Source organism: Triticum urartu, chromosome 5 (assembly GCF_003073215.2).
Source record: "Triticum urartu cultivar G1812 chromosome 5, Tu2.1, whole genome shotgun sequence".
In the NCBI taxonomy this organism is placed as follows: domain Eukaryota; kingdom Viridiplantae; phylum Streptophyta; class Magnoliopsida; order Poales; family Poaceae; genus Triticum; species Triticum urartu.
Window position 1 is genome coordinate 207,968,175 of NC_053026.1, and position 20,336 is coordinate 207,988,510.

General features: G+C 51.7%; 1 protein-coding gene across 1 annotated transcript; it reads left to right on the forward strand.

Moving 5' to 3' along the window:
- Positions 1-1,919: 1,919 nt before the first annotated feature.
- Positions 1,920-19,634, forward strand: LOC125508416 (alpha-(1,4)-fucosyltransferase). The gene is made up of 4 exons (XM_048673127.1): positions 1,920-2,665; positions 17,838-18,011; positions 18,616-19,192; positions 19,274-19,634. Exons 1-3 carry the CDS (start codon positions 2,117-2,119, stop codon positions 19,183-19,185), a joined length of 1,293 nt encoding a protein of 430 aa, XP_048529084.1. The 5' UTR covers positions 1,920-2,116; the 3' UTR covers positions 19,186-19,192; positions 19,274-19,634.
- The last annotated feature ends 702 nt before the right edge of the window (positions 19,635-20,336 follow it).

A 20,336-nucleotide genomic window follows, 5' to 3' on the forward strand; every position in this document is an offset into this window, starting at 1 on the left:
GTGTTCGAAAGTGAATAGAAAAGAAGAGGCAATATAAACATATGAAACAATCGAGGATGTGCTAATTGATGGGGAAAAGGGATGGAAAATATATACTATGTACCATGTATATTTCAATGAGGAAAATTTTGAAGTTAAGTGTTCATGTCATCACTTTGAGTTTGGAGGTATTCTCTATAGGCACACACCTCCACAATAGATGCCTTGATCTGCGGAAAAAGTATAAAATAGCATAACTTTATCACGTGCACATATGACGGCATGGAAGACAGTCCTATTGCAAGTATTGTGCAATTCTTTCTTTCCGGTTGCAGAGACGAGCGTCATTCGTTAGATGATTCATTCATTTCCTTGGTTGAATACCTCCCCATCTTGAAAAACTAGAAGTCCACATTAAGTGATTTTCAAAGTAACAATATTTTTTCGGAAATATTTTTATTTATTTTAAGACAATTAAGTACTAGCTCGCCGCCCAGTTAAATTCCGACGGATATACATGACACATGAAAAAACGGCCCGTCCCGTAATTTTTTTACGGGCTGCCCGTAACCGCCCGCATTTTTGATATATATAGTAGAGCGACCGTGATTTAGGGTCTGCGTCCGCTATTTCTTCTTCCCTACTCTGCTGCAAATCGGTAGCTCCGGCGAGTCGAGGAGCTTCTCCCTCCGCCTGTAGTTTGCCTCGCGCAGCCACCCAAAACTCGCCCCGATGTCGAGAGCTGGTCGCGGGAGGGGCGCCCGCCATGACGATGAGACGGGGAGCTCCTCCCTCCGCCCCTCGGTGGAGGAGTGGTGCAAAGTGCAGGCGCGGGAGTGCGGCGCGCTCACTCGTAGTGGTGGCCGGCGGGTATGGCGCAACTTCAACCGCCTCCATGAGATTTTCTGGCCGACGACCAAGCATGTTCAGGCGGCGGAGCACGCATTCTTCGCGAGAAAGGAGGCGTCCGCTGCCAGAGAAAAAGGTGCCGTGGCACGGCCAGAGGCGGCGAGGAAGGAGTACGACCTCGCCTTCGTCCTCGCTAACTCCTTGATGGAGTACCATCTTGGCGTCAAGAAGGACGGTGATGATGATGAGTATATTTAGGTTTTTAAGCTAGTGGTATGTTTAAATTTATCATATGAACCATGTTGAATTCAATGTATTATTTATTTATTAAATTTGATCTTTTGTGTCGTCTGCGGTACCGCAAATTTAATACGGTACTAGTGGTTGGAGCGTCACCCGGTAGCGCCACTTAAAAAGAAGTTGTGGGCACGTTTTCAATTAGAAAAATACATATAATCCTCACCCATCTAGAAAAATATTTAAAAGAAAATCCTCACCCTCATCTAAAAAAATAATAAAAAGAAGGAAAAATCACCAACACAGGCTACCAGCGAACGCCACTTTGTGTAGCCCTTCATTTAAAAAAAATGCGGGGTCATCACCTTCATCTAAATAAAACATTTTAAAAAATTTCTCACCTCCATCTAAAAAAAATATTCAAAAGCTTTTTCACCGTGGTCAGTCAGCTTGCGCCACGCGACATAACTGGTTGATGGCCCTCCACACATAGCTTAATGATTTTAATTACGGTTTACGAGCCTGCAAGAGATATGCTCTAACAGTAGAATTCAAGACCGAACAAATATTTGGCTTGCCAAATGTTGGCGCCAACTATTGGCAATACCGAGACTTGCCAACTATTGATAACTTTATGTGAGATAGGTAAAACATCTCGTAGCCAACCAAGTAGTTGTTAATATTTGTCACAATGCTAAACATTGGCATGCAAACCAATTATGCTCATACACTCGTTTCATTTCTTGTCGGAAAGCCAAAGTCAAGAACAACCATCCGTAATGGATTGGAACTTGGAAGCCTCGCAGAAATGGTAAACAACCGCCGGCGACCGCCACCCAGTCAGTCCAACCACCGCGCCTCGTAACGAGAAATACTCAAACTGCAAAGCTACTGCAACGAAAGAAATACCACTAAGCCGCCGGAAGAAACATCATCGATAGTTTTCTGGAAAGCACCCCACATTAGTACGTTACTCCCTCCTTCTCCTTCCCGCTTCGCCTCCGAGATCTCTCCCTGCTCCGGCGACCGGAGTTTCGGAGAAGGCTTCCGGATGCGCGCTCCCCCGATGCTCGTGCCGAAGCGCATCAATTACGTGGCCCCGATGCTCGCCTCCGCCCTCATCCTACTCCTCCTCCTCTCCGGCTACTTCGAGCTCCCCTCTATAACCTCCTCCCTCTCCACCCAGTTCTCCCCCACCGTCCCCGCAGCCGGCGCCACTGGGAGCCGCCGCTTTGGGACAGCGCTCGACTCCGTCGGCTCCCGCGAGCGGTCGGCTTTTACGTCCACCCTCGCCGCCTTCAGCGCTTGGGATGCCTCCGTCGGGTGCCCCCGCATCCGCGCCAAGATCGGCGCCGCTAACGCTACAACAGCCTCTGCCATGGCTTCCATCACCGGCGGAGCGGGGTGGGGAGGCGCGAGGTGCGAGGAGATGAAGACGCGGCACGTGGGGGTGTTCGTCAAGGGGTGGACGTGGATCCCCGACTCGCTCGACGGCGTGTACACATGCCGTTGTGGAGTGAGCTGCGTGTGGAGCAAGGCCGCCGCAGTCGTCGACCGCCCCGATGCGCTGCTCTTCGAGGGCGCTACGCCGCCACTGCAGGTACTGCAGCCCGCTCCGTCTTTGCTGTGATAACGAGGTAAAGTGGCATTTCTTTGTTACATGAGTCCGGAGCTGGCCGTGTAAGTTGAGCTGAATTGGTGCATATAGATAGCTCAACTCTAAGCTTAGTGTCATCCAAATTGACAAGGTGCAAATGTTTGCTTCCTTGTGGAGTTGTGACTTGTATTGATTGTCTCGGCTCTTCTCAAGGACATGGATTCATTTTTTTGTTGGGGCAAATTGGGCAGGCATCACAAGTTTGCTTTTTGAAAGGACAGGGATTCATTGTTTTTGGCGAGTTCTTAGAGGATGGTATTGGCCTAAATTGAGGAAGTGATAAAGTCTTGTCTTGATTTAAGTTTTTGTCAAAACCCTAGCGCCATGTCACCAGATAATCAATAAAGTTCCTTTTATAAATAAGTATGTGCAAGGGTGATGGCTAGAAATGTCCTAAAGGCTAAAGATAAATCTTCAAGATCAATCAGCATTTCAATGCTTGTGTAGGCTAGTGGTAGGACTAGGGTTCCTACCAGGCCTTCGGCATAGGTTGTATGGACAAGGAGGAGGGGGACGAGGGCTGGAGCGGGCACGCCGGCAAGCGGGCGCTGTCGCGGCTAGGGTTGGGTGCGGCGGCGGCTAGGGTTCCGGCTCCTTGGGGAGCCGGGCAATAGAAGATTATAATATCTTTATTGCTTAATCTCAAACGGTGTCTTACAACTAGTATTTATAACTTTAGCCTAAGATAACTTTGCCTAAGATAACTTGTGGGCCAAGCCCCTAATACTAATGCCCGGTGGGCCTCTTCCGGGTATAGACCAAACCGGTCATAACATCTCTCCCCGCCTGCGCAAACAGCTCGTCCTCGAGCTGAAAGTCTGGATAGTGTTGGCGGAATTCCTCACGCTGCTCCCAAGTAGCCTCCTCCTCCGGAAGGCCCGCCCACTGAACGAGGACAAACCACACGCCACGACGGAGCTGCGCCTGCAACACCTTTGCCGGCTCTGGAAGAAGGCGACCATCGGCGGTTGGAGGAAGCGCCGGAGGAGCCGCCGGTGGCTCGCCACGGAAGGGCTTGAGCAGCCCCACATGGAAGACGTCGTGGATGCAAGCGCGGGCTGGAAGCTGAAGACGATAGGCCACCTTCCCAATGCGCTCCAAGATAGGGAAGGGCCCGGCGTAGCGAGGGCCGAGCTTGCGCTTCGCGCGCGGGTCGAGTGACTGTGTAGAGCGGTGGAGAAGACGCAGCCACACCCAGTCACCCACCGCGAACTCCGCCTCGCGATGATGATCGTCGTAGTAGTGCTTGGCCAGCTGCTGTGCCTGAAGGAGACGCTGACGGACCTCAGCAAGCATCTCGTCACGGGTGCGGATAAGGTCACCCGCAACCTCCGTCCGAGCCGTCTCCGGGTCCACCGGAAGTATAGGCGGGGGTGGTCGACCATAGACCACCTCAAACGGCGTAGTGCACAGGGCGGAGTGATAGGAGGTGTTGTAGCAGTACTCCGCCCAAGAGAGCTAGTCCACCCACGCTCGAGGCCGATCACCTGTCACACAACGCAAATACATGGCAATGACCTTGTTAACCACCTCGGACTGACCGTCCGTCTGAGGATGGAACGCCGTACTCAGGCGGAGCTGGACACCTGCCATCCTGAAGAGGTCGCGCCAGACATGGCCCGTGAACACTGGGTCCCGATCACTGACGATCGAAGCAGGGAACCCGTGTAGACGGACGATGCCGTTGAAGAAGGCCCGGGCCACTGACGCCGCCGTGTACGGATGGCCGAGCGCGATGAAGTGGGCGTACTTGGAGAAGCGGTCGACCACCGTGAGGATGACCGACTTGCCGCCCACCTTGGGAAGGCCCTCGATGAAGTACATGGATATATCCGCCCAGACCTGAGACGACACCTCCAAGGGCTGAAGTAACCCAGCCGGCCTCAGGGTCTCCGTCTTGTTGCGCTGGCATGTCTGACAAGACCGAACCCAGTCGCGGACCAGGGCGCGATCGCCAGGGATGTAGAAGTTGGCGCGAACACGATGGAGGGTTTTCTGCACACCCTCATGACCCGCCGAGTGGGCGAGCTGTAACACCTGGTGACGGAGATCATCATGCGCCGGAACAAAGATCCGGCGCCCATGGAGAAGCAGTCCGTCAGAGAAGCGCCAAGGCTCCTCCAGGTCATCGGCCGTGAGTTGCTGCTGAAGAAGGACGGCGTCGTCGGCCATCGCAGTTGCACGGCGAATGTCGTCGAAGAGACCGAACATCGGCCCGGAGCGGATGCACAGGGCCACGGTGTTAAGGCGGCCCGGCCGATACTCGACGGAGAAGTTGAAGCTGAAGAGCTTGCTGATCCACTGGTGCTGCGGCACGGTCGACAGCCGTTGGTCCAGCAAGAACTTCAGGCTGTAGTGGTCCGTGCGAATGTGGAAGGACCGTCCCCACAAGTACGGCCGCCAATGACGAACGGCCTGGACAAGGCCAATGAGCTCCCGCTCGTATGCCGCCAGCTTAAGATGGCGCGGAGTGAAAGGCTGGCTGAAGAAGGCGAGGGGCCCATCGCCCTGATGAAGCACGGCGCCGAAACCTGCGACCGAGGCGTCACAGTCCACCACGAACGGGCGGTCGAAGTCGAGCATCTGGAGGACGGGGCCCGTCGTGAGGGCCCCCTTGAGGGCCTCGAACGCCGTCGTCACCTCGTCATCCCAGGCGAAAGCGTCGCGGCAAAGCAACCGCGTGAGGGGCTCCGCGATGAGCCCGAACTCCCGGATAAATTTTCGGTAGTAGCCGGCGAGGCCGAGGAACCCACGGAGAGCCCGCGGCGAGTGAGGCGTCGGCCATGCGGAGACGACCGCCACCTTGTCGGCGTCCATAGCCACCCCGTCGGCCGAGATGACATGGCCGAGGTAGGCGACGGTAGGTGTCCCGAACGAGCACTTCGAGTGCTTAAGGTGGAGGTGGTGTGCCCGAAGCTCGTTGAAGACGATGGCGACGTGCTGGAGGTGCTCGGCCCAGGTGGCGCTGTAGATAAGAATGTCATCAAAGAAAACAAGCACAAACCGCCGTAAGTAGGGTCAAAGGACGTCGTTCATCAGGGCCTGGAAAGTCGCCGGGGCGTTGGCGAGGCCGAAGGGCATCACGAAGAACTCGAAGTGGCCATGGTGGGTGCGAAACGCCGTCTTGGCGATGTCGTCTGGATGCATACGCACCTGATGATAGCCCGACCGGAGATCGAGCTTGGTGAAGAAGCGCGCCCCATGGAGCTCATCCAAGAGCTCGTCGACCACCGGTGTAGGGAACTTGTCCTTGAGCGTCAGCGCGTTCAGGGCGCGGTAGTCGATGCAGAAACGCCACGTGCCGTCCGACTTGCGGACGAGAAGTAGCGGCGAGGAGAAGGGTGACGTGGAGATCCGGATGATGCCCGCGGCGAGCATAAGGGCGCTCCAACTCATCCTTCTGCAGCTGAGGGTAGCGGTAGGGCCGAACCGCCACGGGGGTGGAGCCCGGCATGAGGTGAATATGATGGTCGTACACCCGGGCGGGCGGAAGACCCCGTGGCTCGTCGAAGAGGTCGCTGTGCTGCTGCAGAAGGGAATCCAGCAGGGGTTGCTCGGCCTCCGAGGACGCGGCGGCCAGCTGGAGGTGTGGCACGGCCGGCGCAGCGCCCCCAAGGCCGTCCCACCGGATGCGGCAGCCCAGCCGCCAGAACGTCATCGTGAGCGCGTCGAAGTCCCACAGGATGGGACCGAGGGTCCGGAGAAAATCCACCCCGAGGATGAAGTCGAAGCAGCCGAGGTTGATCCCTGCACAGGTAATGGAGAAGTGTTCGCCACCGATGGAGATGGGAATGTCGCGGGCGAGCCCATGACACCGGAGGCGATCGCCGTTCGCCACCGTGATCCGCAGGCGCTCCCCGCCCGTCGTTGGAAGGGCTAGCCGACGCATGGTCGCCTTGGGCAGAAAGTTATGGGTGGAGCCAGTATCCAGCAGGGCCACCAGCCGCTCGCCATGGACCGTCACCGGCAACAGCATGGTCCGCTCGCCACAGATGCCGGCGAGGGCGTGGAGGGAGACGACGCACGCCGTCGCCGTGGGATCCGCAGGCGTGTCCGCGGTCGCCGCGGGTGGTGGTGGTGCATCAGTCGAGTCGTCCACCTCGGTGTAGTCGACCGTCTCGAAGTAAAATAGGCGGGGGCAGACATGGGTCGGCGTGTAGGGCTCATCGCAGTTGAAGTAGAGGCCCTGACGGCGATGCTCCTGCTGCTCGGCCGGTGACAACCGACGGAAGGTCCGTGTGGTGGCCGGGGGTGCGGCCGTCGCGGCTGGAGGAGGCCGGCCCGGTGCTGGTGGAGTCGGCGCTGGTCGACTGGGCTGGCGGCCGCCCCGTCCGAGCGGTTGCTGCAGTGCCTGGACCCACTGCTCGAAAGCCCGGGCGTAGTACATGGCCGTCTGGAGGTCGGGGGGATCTCGGAGCTCGACGTCCACGCGAATATGGTCCGGCAGACCGCCCACAAATAACTCGGCGCCTGAGTCGCGGAGACGCCCGGCGCGTGGCACGCCAGGGCCTGGAAGCGGTCGGCGTAGTCCTGCAACGTGAATGTGAAAGGTAAGCGGCCGAGGGCCGCCAGTTGGCTCCTGCGGATAGGAGGCCCGAACCGGAGGAGACAGAGCTCCCGGAAGCGCTCCCATGGTGGCATGCCGCCCTCGTCCTGCTCGAGGGCGTAGTACCAGGTCCGCGCCGCGCTTCGGAGATGATAGGACGCGAGCCAGGTACGATCCGAAGCGAGCGTCCGCTGCCCTCGAAAGAACTGCTCGCACTGGTTGAGCCAGTTGAGGGGGTCCTCCGTGCCCTCGTAAGTGGCGAAGTCCAGTTTGGCGAATCGAGGGGGTGTCGGACCGCCGTGCCCGGGGGCTGCTGCAGTCGACGGCAGCGCGTGTGCCGGGTCGGGGATCTCCGGGGCGTAGTATGCCGAGCTGGAGGGACGATCAAACCGAATGGAGGGCGTCGGGTGTTCCGGCGCCGTGGTATACACCGGGCCCGGAGACGAGCCGGCCGCCCACGCGGGAAGCGGCGATGGCGATGGCGGAAACTGCACCTGGTGCAGGGGCCGACCAGTGGGCCTGGGCGCGGGTGGTGGTGCTGTCGACTTTGGTGGCGCCTGGTGGTGCTGCGGCGCTGCAGCCAGCGTCGTGGTGGCCGGCGGTGGCGCCTGTAGAGACTGCTGGGGAGGGCCCCCCAGCTGTGCGGTGGTGGCCGGCCACGTTGGCCAAGGAGTCCCCGCGGACGGGTAGTGCTGCAGCATCAGCGGCGGCGGGGGCGCCCCTCTGTAGGGCGACTGGAAGGCCGGGGCGGGCCACTGGAGCGGCGGCGGCGGCCCGTAGGCGGTGGTGGCGGCGCTCGGCGGCGGGGGCTGGTTCCTGGCGAGATAGAGGCTGATGCCCCGGACCGCCTGGACGAGCTCCCGAAGGGTGCCCGACACCTCCTCGGGCGAGAGGATGGGGGGCGGCTCCGCCGCGGTGGTGGTCGGCGCTGGCGAGGTGGCGGTCCCGGACGTGATCGCTGGCATCGGCACGGAAGTGGCCGGCGGCAGCGAGGGTGGGGCGGTGGTGGTTGGCAGCGGCGGCGGTGAGGGAGGAAGCGACATTGATGTAGGGTAGGAACCCTATAGGCCGATCTTTCACGAAAGGAGCGGGTCCCAACGATGAACACGAAGAACACGGGAAAGAAGACGAGGGGAAACACAAGAGAATCACTCAAACCAAACAAGAACAAGTCACACATGTGCTAGATCCTCGGATACATAGAACGATACACGAATCCACGGTCAACTAAGGACGATACAAAAAGGGTAGCCGGTTCTTCTCCGAGAGGAGGTCTTGAATCCACAAGGGGATCTTCCCGTAAAGGGGGTCTTGTATCCAAAAGTGGATCTTCTCCGTAGAGGGGCCGCGGTCTCTCTCGTGGAGTAGATCCGATATGGATGAGCAATGCTCTATCTCTCAAATGAGCTAAACCAATGCTAACCCTAGAAAGTTGTACGGGATAGAGTATTTATAGTCTAGGTAACAAAGGGTACACGGGCCTTGGCCCAAGTGACTGCGCGCAGGCAGGGCCGGTAGTACCGGTCAAGGGGGCGGTTGTTCCGCTGGGAGCTCATGCAGGGCGGAAGTACCGGTCCTGGAAGGCGGTAGTTCCGCTGGGAGGTCTGGCGCCGGCTTGCGGAGATGGACGTCGAAGGGGCCAACGGTTGTACCGGTTGTCGGGGCGGCAGTACCGGTCTTTTGGTAGTTACTGGTACATCCGGTGTAGTGCCGGCCTTGCACCGCTCGATCACAGAAGGTAGACCGGTTGTTGGGCGGTAGTCGGCCGGTTGTTCCGCCCGGGCGGTGGTCGGGCGGTTGTTCCGGTCCTTCAGGGCTGGGCAAAATGTCTCCATGCTCTTGATGTCCATCTTGCACCGTTCCATCTCCTTGGTTGCTTATATGGTACCTAAGCACACAGAGCAACTCCGATTGAGGTAGTAGCCATGTCTCACGTGGGTCAAAGGGAAGTTCAACAAGGAGAGAGTTAACCTCGTTCTCGATGGTTCTCGCACGGGCTCTTGTCATGGGTCCAAGTGGTGTCGTGGGAGATGTAGGTAGGTCCATGGGGATGACCTTGGGATGCTCCGCATCATCTCCCCTCCTTTGGGGAAGATCCGTCCTCGGATCAAATTCTTCATCACCATGGAAGGGAGAGAGATCTTTGACGTTGAAAATGTCGCTCACGTTGTACTTGTCGCGCGGGAGGTCGATCTTGTAAGCGTTGTCGTTGTAGCGTGCAAGCACCTTGAAGGGTCCATCCGCTCGTGGTCGAAGCTTGGACTTGCGTTCTTGTAGAAAGCGGTCCTTGCGAAGGTGTAGCCACACGAGATCACCAGTGTTGAAGACCATAGGTTGCTTGTTGACGTTGAGCTTGGTCGCAAGGCGTTGTACTTGGCGCTCGATGGTGTTTCTTGTATCTTCATACACCTTCTTGATATGGGTCGCTCGTGCACTTGCGTCCAAGTTGATTCGCTCTTGGAGTGGTAGATGTAGAATGTCCAATGGTGACAAAGGGTTGAATCCGTAGACGACCTCGAAAGGGGACTTGCCGGTTGTTGAGTGTCTTGCTCGGTTGTAGGCGAACTCGGCGATGGGTAGACACTCCTCCCACTCCTTGATGTTCTTCTTGATGAGTACTCAAAGTAGAGCGGAGAGTGTGCGGTTTGTCACCTCCGTTTGGCCGTCGGTTTGAGGATGGTATGCCGTGGAGAAGAGTAGCTTGATTCCGAGCTTGGCGCATAGGGTCTTCCAAAAGTAGCTAAGGAACTTGACGTCGCGGTTCGAGACGATAGTCTTTGGCACACCATGTAGACGCAATATTTTCCTACAAAAGAGATTAGCCACATGTGAAGCATCGTCTATCTTGTTACAAGGAATAAAGTGTGCCATTTTTGAGAAACGGTCCACAACGACAAATATGGAATCTTTCTCATTGCGAGTCCGAGGCAAACCAAGTACGAAGTCCATGCTAATGTCTTCCCAAGGTTGGTATGGAATTGGTAAAGGCATATAGAGACCATGAGATTGAGCTTTGGACTTAGCTTTGCGACATGTAGAACACCGGTTGGTGAAGCGATTGACGTCCCGAAACATTTTTGGCCAAAAGTAGCTCTTTGAGAGCGTGGCGAACGTCTTGTCGCGTCCGAAGTGTCCCATTAAGCCGCCTCCATGAGATTCCTGCAAAAGCAACAAACGAAGCGAGGACTCGGGAATGCAAAGTTTGTTAGCTCTCATAAGGTAGCCATCTTTGATGTAATAGCGTTCCCAAAATGTATTCGATAAACACTTGGCATATGGAATGGCAAAAGTCGTATCATGCTCATATAAGTCTTTGATATGCTCGAAGCCAATGACAATCTAACTCAAGTTGCGTGACAAGCATGCAAATGCGGGAAAGCGCATCCGCCACAACGTTTTCTTTACCCTTAATGTACTTGATGACATAGGGAAAAGACTCAATAAATTCACTCCATTTAGCATGACGCTTGTTCAACTTAGTCTATCCCTTAAGATATTTGAGAATCTCATGATCGGTATGAATGATAAACTCATGGGGACGAAGGTAGTGTTCCCATTCATGCAAAACGCGGACTAAAGCATATAGCTCTTTGTCATAGATGGGGTAATTGAGTTGCGCTTTGGAAAGTTTCTCACTAAAGTAAGCTACGGGGCGCTTCTCTTGCGTTAACACACCTCCTATACCGTTACCACTAGCATCGCAATGAATTTCAAAGGGTTTGTCGAAGTTGGGTAAAGCAAGCACGGGAGCATGAGTAAGCAAATTCTTAAGCTCATTGAATGCGGTATCTTGGGATGGTCCCCAAACAAAAGGCGCATTCTTCTTGCTCAAAGCATGCAAAGGCGAAGCAATGGTGCTAAAATCCTTTACAAAGCGACGATAGAAGCCCGCAAGGCCAAGGAAACTACGCACTTGATGCAAGTTGGTTGGTTGCGGCCAAGTCTTAATAGCATTGATCTTGGACTCATCTACATGAACACCCTTAGAAGAGACAACAAATCCTAAGAAAATGAGCTTATCAACACCAAAAAGGCATTTCTCCATATTAGCATAGAGACGCTCTTTCCTAAGAGTTTGCAAAACGGTGCGGACATGGGTGACATGCTCTTGTATAGATTTGCTAAAGACAAGAATGTCATCGAAGTAAACCACAACAAATATACCAATGTAAGGGCGAAAGACATGATTCATAAGGCGCATAAAAGTGCCCGGTGCTTCCGAGAGACCCATAGGCATGACTAACCACTCATACAAACCAAACTTGGTTTTGAAGGCGGTTTTTCATTCATCGCCCTCTTGTATGCGGATTTGATAGTAACCACTCTTAAGATCAATTTTGGAAAATATAGTGGCACCGCTAAGCTCATCGAACATATCATCTAGGCGTGGAATGGGATATCTATAACGAACGGTGATAGCATTGATAGGTCTACAATCGGAGCACATGCGAAAGCTACCGTCACGTTTTGGCACAAGAATGACCGGTACGGCACAAGGGCTCAAACTTTCACGCACATGTCCATGGTCTATGAGATGTTTTACTTGCCTTTGAATTTCTTTGGTTTCTTCGGGGTTGACGCGGTAGGGAGCTTTGTTCGGAAGCGGTGCTCCGGGTATGAGGTCGATTCGGTGCTCAATGCCTCGGAGAGGGGGTAGTCCCGGAGGTAGCTCATCGGAAAAAACATCTTGAAATTCCTGCAAAAGAGAAGACAACACTAGAGGAAGAGTGTGAGAGGTGTTAGTTTGTGGTGCATTGTCCTTGCACACGAGGACGTAGTGTAGGACACTAGATGGGTTCTCACACACTTCTCTCATCTCACGTTTGGTTGCAAATAGAACGAAGTTCTTGTTTTCGCTCATCGTGGAGGCACTCAATTTGGGCTTGTGGCGCTCACTCTCTTTTTGGTGGCTCACTCTCTCACCATTCTCTCCACGATGGGTGGTATGTTTGTCGGCGATCACTTGACTTGGCGACATTGGACGGAGGACGTACTCCTTGCCCTTCATCTTGAAGATGTAGTGGTTCGTTCGACCGTTGTGGACGACTCCTCTATCGAATTGCCATGGCCATCCAAGGAGAAAATGACAAACGGTCATTGGAACAACGTCACACTCCAAGGTGTCTTCGTATGCGCCGATCTTGAAGGAGACTTGTACTCGGTGCTCGACTTGGATGATGCCGGAGTCACTAAGCCATTGCACTTTGTAAGGATGTGGATGCTTCGTCTTGGACAATTGGAGCTTGGAACAAAGTTCTTCACTTGCGAGATTGTGACAACTCCCTCCATCGATGATGACCTTGACGGATCGTCCATTGATGCCGACCTTGGTGTGGAATATGTGGCATCGTTGGTCTTCTTCTTGGTGATGTTGGAGAGTCAAGACTTTGGAGACAACAAGTGCGGGACTCGAGTCTTTATCACAAAAGACTTGTTCTTCTTCATTGTTCACTTGGCGGTGCATGGCGACTTGCTCAAGTGCTTCCATTTCACCTTCACTCATGGAGTCATAAGTGCCATCGTCGTTGAAGACCATGGTCCGCTTGTTGGTGCACTCGTAGGACTTGTGGCCTCGGCCTCCGCAAGTGAAACACTTGAAGGAACTTGTCTTGACGGTCTCATCGGTTGGGGTTGATGATGATGAAGCTCTCGGCTTGAAGTTGCTCGTAGGAGGATGACTTGTAGTTGACGAAGCTTTCTTGGATTTCGGCTTGTCGGTGTTGGAAGTAGACGTTCTTGTAGTCGGTGTTGGAGTCGTTGAGGCTTGGTTATTGGAGAAGCCGTAGGACTTGGATGAGAACTTGGCGTACTTGAAGTCATCTTGCACTTGGCGTTCCGCTTTGGTAGCTTGGTGCACGAGCTCGATGAGATTTGAGTATGGTTGGAAGTCGGCGATCTTCTTGATAGGGTGATTGAGTCCATTCAAGAAACGTGCCATAGTTTGCTCATCATCTTCCGTCACATTGGCTCTTATCATTGCAATCTCCATCTCCTTGTAGTAATCTTCAATGCTCTTTGTTCCTTGCTTGAGTTGTTGGAGTTTCTTGAAGAGGTCGCGGTTGTAGTAGGTAGGCACGAAGCGTGCTCTCATGACATCCTTCATTTGTGCCCAAGTAGTGATGGGTGGATCACCTCTTGTCTCGCGGCGTTCAATGACTTGTTCCCACCAAATGAGGACATAGTCTTGGAACTCAAGGGATGCCATCGCGATCTTCTTCTCTTCTTCATAATTGTGCAAACGGAAGATCTTGTCGACTTTCAATGCCCATGAAAGGTATTCTTCGGGATCGTTGCTTCCGTTGAACTTGGGCATGGTGAACTTGAGCTTGCCGTAGCGTTGCTCTTCATTGTGTTGGGGTTGAGGATGATGACGCCCATGTTGTAGATGATTGTTCAACTCATGGTGCACTTGTCGCGGAGGGTTGTCAACCTCGTGTTGCTCTTGTCGCGGAGTATTCCCATTGTTGTCATGCTCTTGATGAACTTGATGGTCTTGGCGAGCTTGTGGAGGAGCGCGTCGAGCTCGAGGAGGAATTTGACGATTCATGAGAGCTGGAAGTCGTTGTTCGAGAATTTCTTCGCGAAGTGCTTCCTCTTCTTCACGGGCTTGACGGCCTCGGTCGGCAACGGCTCGGCTCGCATCGCGTAGAGCTTGTTGCGCCTCAAGTGCTTGAGCGTCACGGAGTTGTTGTTCTTTACGTTGAGCCTCAACATCTTGTGCATTTTGGTGTAGACGCGCACGTTCTTCCTCTTCATGTTGGCGTTGTTGTTGCCGTTCTCGAGCTAGCGCAAAGGCTTCTTCGGCTTGACGTCGTCGGCGCTCTTGAGAGTCGGTGTCTCGAAGTGGATTGAGGTTTGCTTGACGGTCGGTGCGCGCGGCTCGACGAAGAGTGTTCGATGTCGGTGTACTTGAGCCGGAGAGGGTAAAGTCGGAATGGTGACTTGAACGGCTCCTTGAAGTGGAGGAAGAGCGGTTGAGCAACAAAGCGCGAATCTCGTCCATCCTTGCGTCATTCTCTTGCTTGTGATCGTCGAGCTTGTTGTCAAAGTAGTCCCTTGTACGTTGCTCGGAAAGTCGTAAGTCGGCGGCAAGGTTGTCGATGCGTTCACTCATAGCTTGTTGCTCTTGATGTAAAGCACGTTGTGCACCAAAGAGGTGACTCTTGGTGACGAAGGAGTTCATGTCGTCATCTTGCTCCATGAAGAGTGGGTTGGTAGAAGTACTTGGCCTATCCATCATTCCAAGACAAATGTGAGTGGTAGAAAGAGAAGAACGAATACCAAATGTACCTTGACCGAAGTTGAAAGTGGATCGAGGATCACTCCAATGTAGGACAAGGAAATAGCACAATTGGTACAAGTTCTTGTCGGTTTCTCACACCTACACAAGTAAAAGCTTTTGGTGGAGCTTGGTTAGGATGGTGGCACAAAAATTTGATGTAATTGTAAGTGAGCTTCAATAATGTTGGAAAAGATTTGCAAGATGCAATGTAACAAGTAGACCAAGCATATAAGGTACACGGAAACACACGCGCAAAAAGATAAGTGGGGTTGTGCAACCAAGGGTGAGCCAAAGTGTGGAATCCACAAAAAATGCTCTTGTTGCACAACACTAGAGAGACGCTAGCACGATTGCACGATAGGCGGATACAAGAACTTGTGCACAACCTACTTAGCAAAAATGCAACGACTTCTATCCCAAATATTTTGTATGCAAGGTGTGGCGATGATACGATCCAAGATGATCGAGTATGACAATCTTAATGTTGTATGATGCTATGGTTCTTGCTTAAAAGCTCTTTGCGTATCTTTCCTCTTTGCTTAAAAGCTTGTTTGGCTCTTTGATGTTTGAGCTCTTTTCTCATGCAAAGCTTGACGAACCAAGATAGCAAGTTAGTATGCGATGACAATTTGGTGACACAAGAGATGATACCAATATAGGCAACAATGACGTATGTATGCTATGGGAAGTATGATCACTAATGTGCACAAGTCTCGTTGCTGGCAATACTCAATGGCTAGTCTCGATGGGTAAGCAACGCAAATGAGTAAGGCTATGATGGCTATCAATGTAATGGCAAGAGTGATGTGTCTAATACCAAGATGAGGTTACCGGTCTTGCTTCCGTATGGTGTCAAAATGGTGGCACGAATACCAAGTCCTAGTCGAGGTGGTCGTTGTTGATGACGCGTCCGTGGCGAAGATGAGCGGCGGTGGTGTCGATCTCGAACCGTACCTAAATAGCCGAAACACAAAAGGATACGGTACCGCAATTCAAATTCTCAAACCTCGAAGTGGCAACACGTGTCGGAGTGCGAAATGGGCACAAAGGGGGTAGTATGCGGAAGTGGTGATGGTGTGTAAGTGGTTGGCAAAGGTGCCAGTCGGTTTCAACTGAAACCGGGTGGGGCGGTAGTACCGCTTGTGAAGGCGGTGGTACCGGTTGGTGCCTTAGCGGTAGTTCCGCTCGTGGGGGCGGTAGTACCGCTGGGGTCGGGAAGATCGCAAGATCTGGATTGGGGATGGGTTTTTGGGACGGAAAATGATTAATTCGTTGTCGAAATTCGAGCGATTTCAAGGATGGAAGGTGGAGGGGAAATGGGTAGATGCTAGATCCACTTGAAACCAAGCAAATCCACGGATCAGATCCAACAAAACATCAACACACCAACAAATCACAAAAAAAATTTGGGGCTATTTTTGGTGGGGATTTTCGAATTAGGACGAAAAACAACAAAATTTAGGCTAGAAACACAACGGGGAGGCTCCGAAATCGTGATCAACCTTGCTCATGATACCAAGATGATGTAGGGTAGGAACCCTATAGGCCGATCTTTCACGAAAGGAGCGGGTCCCAACGATGAACACGAAGAACACGGGAAAGAAGACGAGGGGAAACACAAGAGAATCACTCAAACCAAACAAGAACAAGTCACACATGTGCTAGATCCTCGGATACATAGAACGATACACGAATCCACGGTCAACTAAGGACGATACAAAAAGGGTAACCGGTTCTTCTCCGAGAGGAGGTCTTGAATCCACAAGGGGATCTTCCCGTAAAGGGGGTCTTGAATCCAAAAGTGGATCTTCTCCGTAGAGGGGCCGCGGTCTCTCTCGTGGAGTAGATCCGATATGGATGAGCAATGCTCTATCTCTCAAATGAGCTAAACCAATGCTAACCCTAGAAAGTTGTACGGGATAGAGTATTTATAGTCTAGGTAACGAAAGGGTACACGGGCCTTGGCCCAAGTGACTGCGCGCAGGCAGGGCCGGTAGTACCGGTCAAGGGGGCGGTTGTTCCGCTGGGAGCTCATGCAGGGTGGAAGTACCGGTCCTGGAAGGCGGTAGTTCCGCTGGGAGGTCTGGCGCTGGCTTGCGGAGATGGACGTCGAAGGGGCCAACGGTTGTACCGGTTGTCGGGGCGGCAGTACCGGTCTTTTGGTAGTTACCGGTACATCCGGTGTAGTGCCGGCCTTGCACCGCTCGATCACAGAAGGTAGACCGGTTGTTGGGCGGTAGTCGGCCGGTTGTTCCGCCCGGGCGGTGGTCGGGCGGTTGTTCCGGTCCTTCAGGGCTGGGCAAAATGTCTCCATGCTCTTGATGTCCATCTTGCACCGTTCCATCTCCTTGGTTGCTTATATGGTACCTAAGCACACAGAGCAACTCCGATTAAGGTAGTAGCCATGTCTCACGTGGGTCAAAGGGAAGTTCAACAAGGAGAGAGTTAACCTCGTTCTCGATGGTTCTCGCACGGGCTCTTGTCATGGGTCCAAGTGGTGTCGTGGGAGATGTAGGTAGGTCCATGGGGATGACCTTGGGATGCTCCGCATCAGACATGATTGGTCTGGTGTCTCTGGATACCAAATTGGTAGGACTAGGGTTCCTACTAGGCATTCGGCGTAGGTTGTATGGACAAGGAGGAGGGGGATGAGGGCGCGCCCGGCGGGCGCCGTCGCGGCTAGAGTTGGGTGCGGTGGCGGCTAGGGTTCCGGCTCCCCGGCTCCTCGGGGAGCCGGGCAACAGAAGATTATAATATCTTTATTGCTTAATCTCAAACGGTGTCTTACAACTAGTATTTATAACTTTAGCCTAAGATAACTTTGCCTAAGATAACTTGTGGGCCAAGCCCCTAATACTAATGCCCGGTGGGCCTCTTCCGGGTATAGACCAAACCGGTCATAACAGCTAGTTCCGTGAACTAATACAATTTTTTTTTCAGAGAATCATTTGAGTATTAGATGGGAGCTATAACTATGGATCAAAGAATCAACATTTCCGCAAGGAGCTAGTTTTTTATATTCTTATCAAATGTTGCATGTCAATGCTCCTTCACCTCACCGTGAAATTACCAAAATGCTCTTCGTTACCTTGGTGGTTTCAGTTGGGTCATAAGTGCCACATGCTCGTATTCATAAAATTGCAATTCTGCAACAACCTCTTTGTGGAATCAAACACCATCTGTCCTTTTCACTAACCAATACATACCGTTTACTTTGTTTTGTTCTTGACTTAAATTCGTAATTTGTTCTGAGCTTCAATTTCAAGTATTCTTAACATATTTTGCAGAGAATGAAAGGTCTGCCTCTTCGTGTTTATTTGGATCTGGAGGCTAGCAGGAAACCAACTGGTTTTGAGGACATTTTTATAGGTTACCATGCTAATGATGATTTACAAGTAACATATGCTGGAAAATCTTTCCACACTAGCCGGAGTTACCATGTATCCACAGAAAAGACAACTGTACGTCCAAATTCTGCACAGTATATATTACACAACACAACAATATCATGGTCTAAGGCACTTTCTTACATGTATCGCCTTTGCAGTGATTTTTAACATTCCATGCATTATGTATGTCCAACCATGTTTTACTTGACATTAGTATCTCCAACAATGTATCATTTGGCATTATGATTCCCTGTGCTAAATCACTGTTCTTCATCAGTTGGAACAGTACAAATAGAACATACTTCCTCCGTCCCATAATGTAAGACGTTTTTTGACACTACTAGTATAATTATCTGTAGAACATTTAACACTAAACAGGCATCTACAGCCTCACATGGTACACCTTAGTTGGAGGTGTTTCTGTCCTTTTGGAGATCTTGGCAAAAGCCAGAAGAGTACTATAGTGGAGGCTACCAAAAATGGTCTCAACTCATATATGGAAATGAGTGAACACAACAGCACATGATGTCAAATTGTTTCTGCAGTTTGTGCTACACCTGTCAGAAAGATATAAGTTTGCATGTCCACTGCTGCATTGGTTTTGCACAAAGATGCTATCCATCCTGCTATAATACGATTTGTATAATTGTCTGAACTTCTGATTTCCTGTTATCAGGATGCACTTATCTATTGGTCATCTTCAAGGTGTCTTCCTCACAGAGACAAGCTTGCAGAAGATTTCCTCTCATTGGTGCCACACCATTCCTTCGGAAAATGTTTGAATAATGTTGGTGGTCCTGACATGGCACTATCCATGTATCCGATTTGCTCAAACAATGGCAATGGATCACCACATTGGTGGGATCACCTACACTGTGCAATGTCACATTACAAGTTTGTTCTTGCAATCGAGAACACCAAGGCAGAAAGTTATGTGACAGAGAAGCTGTTCTATGCGTTGGAGGCTGGGTCAGTGCCAATATACTTTGGTGCACCCAATGTCTGGGATTTCATTCCTCCCAATTCCGCAATTGATGCCTCCAAATTCAGCTCTCTTAAAGAACTGGCATCATATGTGAAAGCACTTGCGAATGACCCGGTAGCGTATGCAGAATACCATGCATGGAGGCGATGTGGTGTTCTCGGCAACTTTTGCAGGACACGTGAAATGAGCCTTGATACACTGCCTTGCCGACTCTGCGAACTAGTTAGCAAGAGAGGTGGTAGAAGTGCAGACTCATTTTGATTGGCTGGTTGGTACCCTACTTACATCCTCCGCATTCACATTATGTTGTTAGCACATTCATAGTAAACCTTTCTTTTGTTTATACTAGGTGATAACATTGTGTCTTACATATACTTTGATTCAATGAGAACGGAATGACTTGCAACAAATGGTCTGCCTGAGTGATGAGATTATAAAGAAGATGAAGTGGTCATATTATGGAATGGCAACAGCTGATATTCTTCTAAGACCACACCGGCCGCCTTTTTATATATTATTTTCTCAATCTTGTTTTGTCTCGTTGACTGCAGTTAAGTGGTGAAACTGTTTTTTTGACAGAGGTTCATGTTTGTAGGTGGTGAAACTCACAAATACACTTCATCTTGTTAATATGAATACATTATAGGGTCGTATGACCGTTTCTTATAAGGAGGCACTGACAAATTAAAGACATGTGTTGGGTTCTTGTATATCTGTTTCTCCACTACTTGTCAACACATTGCGAACCAATTATTTGTGTGTAGAAACTAGGCATTTTATTTAAACGTTTGACCTATGAAAATGGGATAAAAGTGGGTCACTCGGTTTCCAAGAAGGGTAATGATACCATCTTGCTAGTCATTGGCCGTCTTTCTAACATTACTCATTTTCTTCCTGTTCATGAGGAATTGTATGTCTCTTCGATAGTCTCAGTTCATGGCGTTCCATTGGAGATCAATTCTGATCTTGAAATACTTGCGTCAGACTCTGCAAGTTCTGCGTCAGCATCAATGGAAAGTCAAGTACTCCAAGTGCACTTTTGCACAGCAAAGTCTCAACTATTTGGGGCATGTCATTAGCTGGGGTATGTCATTAGCGACCAAGGGGTCGCCACGGACCCATCCAAGATCGATGATGTGAAGAACTGGGAGAGACCCACCAATGTCAAAAGAACTCCGAGGCTACCTAGGACTCACCGGGTATTAGCGCAAGTTCATCAAAGGGGTACGGCATCATTTCACGGCCCCTCACCGATCTCCTGAAGAAGCACACATTGTACGTTTGGACCTCCAAACCTCGGAGACAGAATCATCTTTTCAAGCTCTCAAGACGGCTCTCATCGAGGCCCCGGTGTTAGCCCTCACTTTCACAAAACATTCATTGTTGAGATTGTTGCAAGTGACAAGGGTATT